The sequence below is a fragment of the Coptis chinensis genome, chromosome 5 (assembly GCF_015680905.1).
Source record: "Coptis chinensis isolate HL-2020 chromosome 5, ASM1568090v1, whole genome shotgun sequence".
Classification (NCBI taxonomy): Eukaryota; Viridiplantae; Streptophyta; class Magnoliopsida; order Ranunculales; family Ranunculaceae; genus Coptis; species Coptis chinensis.
In genome coordinates, this window is record NC_141460.1 from 70,936,332 (window position 1) to 70,946,200 (window position 9,869).

The 9,869-nt window shown below is 36.2% G+C and overlaps 1 protein-coding gene and 1 non-coding gene across 7 annotated transcripts; one reads left to right on the forward strand and one right to left on the reverse strand.

Annotated features, from left to right (window-relative positions):
- Positions 1 to 4,463: 4,463 nt before the first annotated feature.
- Positions 4,464 to 4,537, reverse strand: TRNAT-AGU (transfer RNA threonine (anticodon AGU)). The gene has a single exon. It is a non-coding gene; the product is annotated as a tRNA-Thr (tRNA).
- A 703-nt stretch (positions 4,538 to 5,240) lies between these two features.
- On the forward strand, positions 5,241 to 9,197 carry LOC147498676 (protein DEHYDRATION-INDUCED 19 homolog 4-like). Of its 6 annotated transcripts, none has more exons than XR_015195539.1 (6): positions 5,585 to 5,822; positions 5,909 to 6,063; positions 6,932 to 7,009; positions 7,451 to 7,710; positions 8,051 to 8,222; positions 8,810 to 9,197. XR_015195539.1 is itself a non-coding variant. In XM_086560599.1 (5 exons), exons 1-5 carry the CDS (start codon positions 5,708 to 5,710, stop codon positions 8,919 to 8,921), a joined length of 720 nt encoding a protein of 239 aa, XP_086416725.1. In that variant the 5' UTR covers positions 5,241 to 5,707; the 3' UTR covers positions 8,922 to 9,197. The 6 variants fall into 6 exon arrangements, 2 of the variants coding, with proteins under 2 accessions (XP_086416725.1, XP_086416726.1); XR_015195540.1 differs by having other exon boundaries at positions 8,813 to 9,197; XR_015195541.1 differs by having other exon boundaries at positions 8,055 to 8,222.
- The last annotated feature ends 672 nt before the right edge of the window (positions 9,198 to 9,869 follow it).

Genomic DNA, 9,869 nt, shown 5'->3' on the forward strand with positions numbered 1-9,869 from the left:
GACACAAAAAATAACTTCGTGTTAGTCAACAGTTTACTCATAGTACAATTTTCAATAATTATGTTTTGGCTTACCTCGAAATTTGTTCGCACTTTAAACTCTCATTTGATTCCACTTCCTCGCAAAAGCGTACAAAATCTATCCCATCCGGTGTATACTTTTGGGAACCCTTTAAAACTTCTGTTTGAATCCTTGAATTCAATTTCAAATTTTATGTACCCTTTCGTCAGTATGGCTTTCGGTCGTATCAACACGAAGATTTCTTGAGCCCCATATAAACTTTCTGTTAAATTTATTTTGTAAACGGTGCGCTCTCGTAAAGATTAACCAGAACAATATTGGCAGTTGTCCCGGTGCAATTTGTCACCACTCCAGTAATTGCGCTATTTCTTTGCTCAACGGAATTGCATTCCTGCAATTTAATTGTGTGTAAGCCATTACTACTTCATCTTCTTCGACTTTCGTTTCAAATTCGTACACTTCCTCCATCTCAAATTTCTCGAGTCCTAGTATTTTCTGTATTTCCTTAAGCGACCATCGACGCGGTTCTAGGTAGTCGCTGTATCTGTCACCTTCTTTCCACCTCACCAAGTCTGCGATTGTCATCGAGTTTTCTTCTCGAGTGTTTTTTCGCCTGTTTAATACGGTCGTTTCTCCCTGTAAAAAAAAAAAAAAAAAAAAAAAAAAACAGGTCAGAACGCACCAAAACTGGGTTCACTGGGCCATATTAAAGGAGCGCAGGTATGGTGCCCCTCCTTTACTGGTAGTGCACGGTATCATGTTTTATTGCAACAAGTTTCAAATAAAAGGCGCCACCAGCACAGCGTTTCTTCTTCACAGCGACAACAAAAGTCGATTCCAGAGCTTCCTCCAAACTATATTCAATCCAAACCAAATCTGTTTTTATACCAAGATTAATGGTGTGAGCTAGTTCATGCTTGTTACTGAGTAGACTAAAAATAGGTTTGTGTTTTCATGCATGGCGTTAGACATATAGCGATAGTTGGTCGTTTTCTTGCTCGCTGCTGGTTCCCTTACGGAACTTGTGTATACACGCCAGGTTTATTTTTATAGCAGCTCTCCAATCTTGCTGTGTCAGGCAAGATGCAACAAGTTCTTTTGAAGGCGCCAGTAATAGGGTGCGCTTTGTGAATATGCCGTTTTTCGTGATCTTTCCGATCAGTTTTACTGGTGCGATAGAAGATTGGATGCAGAAGATGAGAAGAAGGTTTCCCTGAAAACAGAGGGCCGTATAAATAAGCAAACACAGTACTAACCTTTTTTCGTCTTCGACACCGACAACGGCAGCGATGGGACACTTTCGATCACTCTCCGCGATTAACTACTTGTATTTTCTTCTCGGTTAACACTGCTAGCTCGATCACACTTATCTCTCTTTGCGGTTTGTGGTACGTAGGGGTTTGTTTTTCAGAACTCTCTCCTTATGTTCTCAGTGTTTTTTTCACGAAAACCATCTGTTTTTATAGCTTTTTTCCTAAACTTGCGATGGTCCAGTATCTAAGTCCTTGTGTAAGTCTATTATACAAACTGACTTAAGATGGGTGACGCAATTCTAAGCTTTATCCAATCCGGATTGAATTTTGGAGTCCTAGTTTTTTGTGTTGTATACTTCTTTTATTTTTCTTTATGCTCATTTATCACGCTACTCGTGTTCATATTTTGGAACAACGTTTTGACTCTTGTACATTTTTCGAATTCCAATTATTTCGTTCACAATAATTCGCGAATTTTTCTCAACAGTTTTCAACGATCTAATCCTAGTATCGCTATTCCGCTGGTACGCGTCGTCGACATCACTTTCGCCTTGTTACGTAATGCGTTCGGTACAGTATTCGGCACTCCATTTCTTTTGATATTTTCGCCCGTATTTTATTTATGTGCATCTTTTATTTTATCTGTGCATTTTCGGCCATTTTTTATTTTTTATTTAACTACGTCATTGCGTCACGTATACGTTAATTTGACATTTTTTCATTTCCGCTACTTCACGACTTTTTTCCGATTGTCAATTTTCTTATTGTTTACGTTCGCACGACACTTTGTTATACACTCCGCTTACTCTTTTATTATTTCAAGTTTTCCATGATTTTTCTTCTCTTCTTTGCCATGTGAACTTTGTTCGCATGACAAAGAGGGGGAGGTGTTTCGACCCCCACCTACGTGGCAAACATCAATTAGTAGGGGTCTCTATTTTATTCATTTAATCAACAGGGCTAAAGCCCAATTCGCAATATCGTGGATCAATGTACATGCCCATTAACTCATGTGTCTAAGACTGAACCTTAGCCACATGACTTGCAACTAATGTACATTGATTTATGTCCAGATTCATTTATTATCAAAAAGATAATTATCAGATGAGAGTTATAGTCTATCATAATTACTTGAGTTACAAGGACTCTCTACTCTACCTCTATAAATACCATATTATTTTTCATAAGGAACTACGTGGAAACTTGATCCCTAGATAATAGATCTTGGGTACGTAGGCAGCCATTATCTTGGTTCAGTTTCATCTCCCCCAACATCAAATTCCTCTGTTTCTTAGTGCGATCTTTATCATTGCTCTCGTTGTGTTGAAGCAGTTTATTGCCGAAACACCCTACTTCTTTATGGGCTAAGTATATGAAGGCTGAGTATTTCCCAAATGACAACTTCATGAGATCCAAATGTCCTAGAAGTGCATCTCTGGTTTGGAAGTCACTGTGCAAATTGAAGCATCTCCTAGCTTTTGGTCTACACTAACATATTGGCAATGGCATTTCTGTAAGGGCCTGGCTTGACTCTTGGGTTCCAGATACCCCTGCACCTCTTCCTTTACTACGTACCACAACCAGATGGATGCGTACTCGATAAAGTCTATGATTTTATAGACCCAATACATCGGTAATGGAGGCATGATCTTGTTCTAACATATTGGCCCCTTTCTTATGCTGATAGTATTTTATCTATGCCTTTGAGTTGCTCTCCTCATCAGGGTTCTCAATACTGGGCACCTGATAAGCATGAAACTTACACCGTCAAGAGTGCCTACACTAAAGTGATGGAATTTATTCAAGCGATAGAGGACATTCCAGCAACTTTGTATAAGCGGATTTGGCATTAAAGGTGTCTTACAAGATTCGATTTTTTCTATGGCAAGGCGCATAAGGTGTAATTCCCACGGCTGATTTACTAGTGGCAAAATCATTCATTGTTGACCCATATTGTTATGTTTGCACTGATAAAGATGAATCAATTATGCATCTTTTTGTCGATTGTTCTTTTGCTCGTGCGGTATGGTTTGGTCTTAATTTCTGTCATACTGTTAACCAAGCATCGCAGGTCAATTTCCATTCTTGGATGGCAGATGTTCTCAAAGTCTTTGTTCAAGACATTGATTCCACCTATCTATTGTTACTTTTTGCCACCACTTGTGGCTTGAACACAACAAATTCCTATTTCAAGCAGTACATGATAGGCCTAATCCTCTGTCTATCATTCGACTGAGTCAAAAAGTTTGCACAGGAACTACATCTACTCCATCTTAACGTAGCTTCCAACTCTATTCGGGCTGATAAAAGAACATTTCCTCTTTATTGGATGTCCCTACCTTTTGACTACTTAAAATTCAATGTGGATGGTTCATCTCTGGGTAATCCAGGACCTACCGGTGTTGGAGGAGTTTTGCGTGATGTCACTGGTAAGTTCTTGGTTGGATTTGCTTTTCCTATGCGTAGAGGATCAACTTTGCAAGCTGGAATTCTTGCACTTCGCACTAGTATGCAACTGTCGCAGAGACTGGGACTTACAGATGTGATATTTGAGACTGATTCCAAGTATATATACCAGTGCATTACTTCTCAATGCTCCGAATTGAAGTTCTATGGGAGACTTGCATCACAATAACCAAGTGATTCAACTTGGTGGGGGTATTCTAGAAGTTGTTCGTTCTAATTTGTAAGTCTATCCAATTTAGATATGAGGGAATTTTCTTTATGGTTAAAAAAATCGGAATTTTGAATATAGAGTCGAAATATCCTAAATTATGAAATCGTTTGAAATTCCGAATGTGATAGGGGTTGAAATTTAATAAATTTCGATTTTTGGATTTATAGGAATTCCGAAATCCCGAACTATGACACCACCAGATTGTATAAATGTTTTACTTTTCATAAATGTAACTGCAACCTGTACCTATCGCCACTGTATAATAATAAAAATTCCAAATTACTATAAAAAAAAAATTAGGCAGGAAAAGGATATGGTTTGGCGGGAACTAGTCAGCTAGGTTGGTAACTGCAACCTGTACCTATCGCCACTGTATAATAATAAAAATTCTAAATTACTATAAATAAAAAATTAGGCAGGAAAAGGATATGGTTTGGCGGGAACTAGTCAGCTAGGTTGATGCTAATTTTGGAAGGAGTTAAAAGGAAATAAACGGTTTGCATAAAATGGCATGCTTCCACTGAGAGTTGAACTCAGGACCTCCCGCTTACTAAGCGGACGCTCTAACCAACTGAGCTATGGAAGCTTCGTGTTTGTATAGTAACGCAATAATAGTTTACCTATACAATTAGAAAGCATTCGTGTTTGTATACTTTACCTATAACATTAGAAAACATTCCATAGGCTACATGATCTTGAAGCCCTTTGACTTCCTCATTTCTCTTACACTTCTAGTCTTCTATACCGATACACGATCTAATATATTTTTTTTGAAAGAAAAACAACACTTAATTTTTTTAAACATGTGATTCACATTTAGAGAGAGGTCTAAACGTGACTAGAGAGAGGTCTAAATATGTGATAGTAACATCCTATTACAACTGCATACAAATTATAAGATAACTCCACAAAATTATGTACTGAACTAAACGTGTATACTAACTCCACAAAATTTCGTACTAAACTAAATGTTGGAGCAAATAAGTTTGCCATGTAGTCAGCCGCTTGATTACATTCGCAAAGAACTTGCTTTATTTCCACTTGCATAAAATGATCCGGAAACATATGCACCGTTGCAATAAAGCAGCACAAAGACGCCATGGCGTTAAACCACTAAACCACGAGAGAATAACCAAGAAAAAAAAAACTTTCTTCATCCCACATCAAACCTATAAAACAACTTTGCTAACTTTTGTGTCAAAACTGATGTGGCCAAAACCAAAATTGACACGGGCATATAAAAAGTGAAATAATGCTATTAAAAATCCTCCTCTCCCCACAATTTGGCCGTTCAAAGTTTCTTTTAAACATCTTCAATTATTTTCTTTTTCAAATAAAAATTCCAAACAATCCCAACATTCTTTATTAACACGAACAACGACAAAAACACCATCATAATAAAATAATAAAATATATACACCAACAACAGAAAATTCATTCTTAACCAAAAAGACAAATTATCCACCTACTACATAGTACATACTATACGGTCGGTCTACCAAATAAAACTTTTACGTGGTCTAAATCGTAATTAATCCCCAACATGAAAACTAAAGACTTAAAAAGAGGGTACTACCGATATTCCCGCACGAAGTCAAGGTCAATCTATACTACGTAGTCGGTTGAACGGGTGGTCAGTATTGTTATTATAGTCACCACCTTTTTTTTAGTTAATTTTTTCATCATCCTCAAAACCCTTCTTCTTCAGCATAAAAACAAGGACAGACCTCTTTTTTCCACTCTTACAACTAAGATAATGGAGAGTGATTCATCATGGACAACGGGTTCTCGTCTTTTAGCAGCTACTACTACTACTACTAGTTCAAAGCGTTACCCAACTTCTTCTACTTCTTTACAAGCAGCTAAAGCAGGTAAAGTGTTGATATTTTTGAGGTTTTGAGTGTTTTGTTTTTGTAAAGATTGGTTATTTAATGATTGGGTTTTGTGATTTATGTAGATCTGTGTCTTGGGTATGAAGAATTTGATGATGAGGATGATGTGAATGTGAATGTGAATGTGGAATTTCCTTGTCCATTTTGTACTGAAGATTTTGATATCATTGGATTGTGTTGTCATATTGATGATGAACATCCTGCTGAGGCAAAAGATGGGGTATGACTTTTTTTTTTTGTTGAATCTTTATGTGAAGGAAATGATATGAGGGTTTGGGGTTTTGTTTAGTAAAGATTGAAGCTTTGTGGTTTTTTTATTTGTGTAAAGTTAATTGCTTTTGCTTGTTTTGAGTTTATTGGTTTTAGTGTAAAAAGGTTATGGAACTATGTTCCAGCTTTTTGATCTTTGTAACTATGAGTGTAGCTGAACTTTTGATAGAGTGAATTATTGAAAGTGTTTTAGCTGGTTATAAAGGATGGCACAAGAGTTTTTGTATTAACTTGGAATTGCAAAATTTTAACTTGTTGGATTAGGCTGGTTTGAAACCAAAAAAGATGATATTGCTTTGCATGAAGAAGCTTAGACGAGTTAGGATTGGTTGAGAAATGTAACACACCAAGAACATTGGAGAGAATGCCTAACTACCACTCTTATGTTGCATGGGTTCTTCCAAAAGTGTGAGGAGTCTGTTAATTGCGGCAGACTCTGGCATGAGGAATACTTGCTACCGTGAGAATTTAGATATGATAAGTGATAACCTACATAATATAATATTATGTTTGTACCTCTTTCAGTTTAGATTTTTTGGATAAGTATCTGTAAGATGTATGTATCTCCTGATCAGAGTTGATTTGTTTGTATCATGGTAAACACCATTTTAGTTTAAGATATATAACTACGATGCTTATCTGTGTGAACCTAATGCTAAGTCCAACTATATTTTAAACGTTTCATATCTGAGTCAAAATTCAACTTTACACTGCCATTGTTAGCACTTCCTCTAGTTTGGTAGGATATTGGATCTATATTTGGAAGCTGAGTATGCTTTTTGAAATAGTTTTTGCTCACAGTTCTCTTTATGTGGCAGGTATGCCCTGTTTGTGGGACGAGGGTCGGAATGGACATGGTTGGACACATTGCCATGCAACATGCACAGTACTTTAAGATATCCTTTTTCCTTAGTTTGACAGATGTTACTGTTTATTAGATCTATTTTAATTGGTCATGTTGGGGAAATCGAAATAGGAAAGGGATGCATGCTCTTTGTTATGTAGTTTTCTGGAGTTGTCCTTGAAGCAATATTTGATAAAAATAACTGTAAACATGGACTCTAGACAGCAAGAGGAAAAGTGAATTGTGAGCATGCTCTCTTCTATTAGGATAGGAAAAGACTTGATTCATTTCAGTAGATGTTCTTTATCTACCAGTCCTTTTGGTGTTGTAACTTCTTATTTTGTTTTAACATCATTTTGTGTACCCTCAACTGATCAGAAGTTGTATGTTTATTTAATTATTTTACTTTGGTATACCAGATTCTTATTATGTTTTCTTCACCATTTTATATGGAAACAAATCTTATGCTCTGATTTCCTTAACTAATGATTACATGCAACGTAAAAAGAGATTCCGTAAAGGTGGGTCCCAGTCAAATATTTCTTTGTTGAGGAAGGAGATAAGGGACGGGAACTTACAATCTCTTCTTGGGGGTTCAGCAAGTACTCTTTCATCCTCCAATGCTGCTCCGGATCCATTGTTATCCTCATTTATTTACAATATGCCCATGTTTGAGGAACCAAAACCTGTACAGCCATGTTCTTCTGAATCGAGCGCAGTGAAGAAGAGTTTAGACGAGCGTGTGTCAGAGAGGTATGATGCTTTGCAATCTTAAACTTGCATTATTGTTTGGGGTCTGTATGGCTTATCTATCACATTACTTTTAGGGACTTTTATCATATTTATTATCCTTTGTAGTTCCTTCCCTCGCTATTCTAAAAGGTTATGTGATTGGTTGTTCGAACTTCAAATATTTCCTTTGAGGACAACTATGGCATACATAGTTGCTTGTGAAAGAACGATGACTTAATCACTTAAATTTGATTGCCAAAACAAGAACGGTGAAATATATTGTGAATTTTGATCGTTACATATTAATGCTGATATCAGGATTTAGCTAACTATTAGTTTCTTTGTTGTAACATGGAATAAGCAAGGGCACATCTAGTTTTGTTAAAGTTGTACTAGAGCTGGAGTGCACTAGTTGATCAGATATCATCGTCATGGACATTGACCGTGCTATCATTGCTAAATCCAAGTTTGCGCATTGGAAAAAAAAATTCGCTAGTGTTTGCACTCTATTACTAAATTCCATGTACTGAAAGGCATGTACTTTTAGATTACTTTGTTAATCTTACAGCATATGTTTTATGTTTATAGAGAGATATAATTAAATTTCAAAGGTCGTTTTCTTTATTGTAATGTATTCCTGCGTTTTTAGTGATAAAAATGTAGTACGTAAGTACATAACCAGTATTTAAAATAGTGGAATATATTAAAGATTTCTCTGGAAATATTGGCATCTATTAGCAAGTAAAATCCTTCCAGATATCAGTTTGGAGTCTGGTATTAGAAGTGGGGATATGGTTTTCATTTCTGAAAAGGACCTTTTAACTAGCTTGGGCTGTTTGATTTCAAGTCCTGGAAACACATCCTAGTTACCCAGTGTCTATATTGGCAGCTTTTAAAGGATTACATCCTACGAAATCTCTCTCAACATTTCTAAAGAAGGTTTAAGTTATTTTTGATGCATCTCCAGACCTGTTGTCTACTTATTTACATTGATGTGAGATTATATTGTTCCTTCTTATTTACATTGACTTATTTACTCCCAACAAAATAATGCATGTTACTAAAATCATCTGTGTATTTCGTCTTTCTGTGTGGGTTTGATTTGTGTGTCTTTTGACAGAAGCCTGCAGCCATCTCCTCCTCTATCAGACAAGGACCAAGAAGAAAGGGCTTCCAGGTGTGAGTTTGTGCAGGGGATGTTGTTGTTCACTATGTTTGATGACATCTTATAAAATCCGCACTTGCTTTCATGCACCAGCCTGTGGTATTCAGTCCCAATTCAGATGCTTATGACGAATGGATTATATGTGGAGACACTGGAATTCTGAGCACAGGGTTGAGATAGGGAGGGTTGTGATGCAATGTGTATTGTGATTGTGTAGCTAGTTAGATCCATGAAGTATTTCCCTGTTTCTATTTTAGAGCTGTTGTGTATAATTGAAAAGAAAACAGACTTGCAGCTTTTAGCATTTGTAGTACTTTATCAGGAAAAAAAAACATTTCTAGTCTCTCTCTCTCTCACACACACGCACACAAGCAGCAGGTGGTTTTCGGAAGTTAATGCAAGCGACTTTCCAAATCTATACCCCAGTTAGTGAAGTGACATTAGCTGACTTTGCGTGTGGTTACATTGTCCGATCTATCAGATCCTTCTGCAGGTAATCCTTGCACTTAGCTGGATGATATGCGTGCTATGTAGGCGGGACATTGCTACTCTTTTTGGAAGTTTATCTAAATTTCTAGCAACGAGTCATTGACCTCCCCAACTTACTGTATGAGCTCAACTAAATGCCTCGGAACCAAGGACCAAAGGACCAAAATATTGTCGATATATCTGATATATTATTAATATATATGGGTTTTTAGGTACACTGATATCGATATTTTTTATATATATTTACCGAATATTGAATTTTTTTTTTCCAATATATATTAGAATTTCCGATATAAAATTTTATATTGCCAATATAATTGATATATAATATATATATTGTTTGATTTTTTGACTATTTTTTAATATAAATTTGATATTTTCAATAAATTTCTGATATATTTCTGATATTTCCGATATATCTGATATTTTAAATAGTTTGGACTGGTCACAAAAAAAAATAGATATATTCGATATATATCGGTTTTTGAGACATTGATATATCCACCGATATCGATATTTTGGTCCT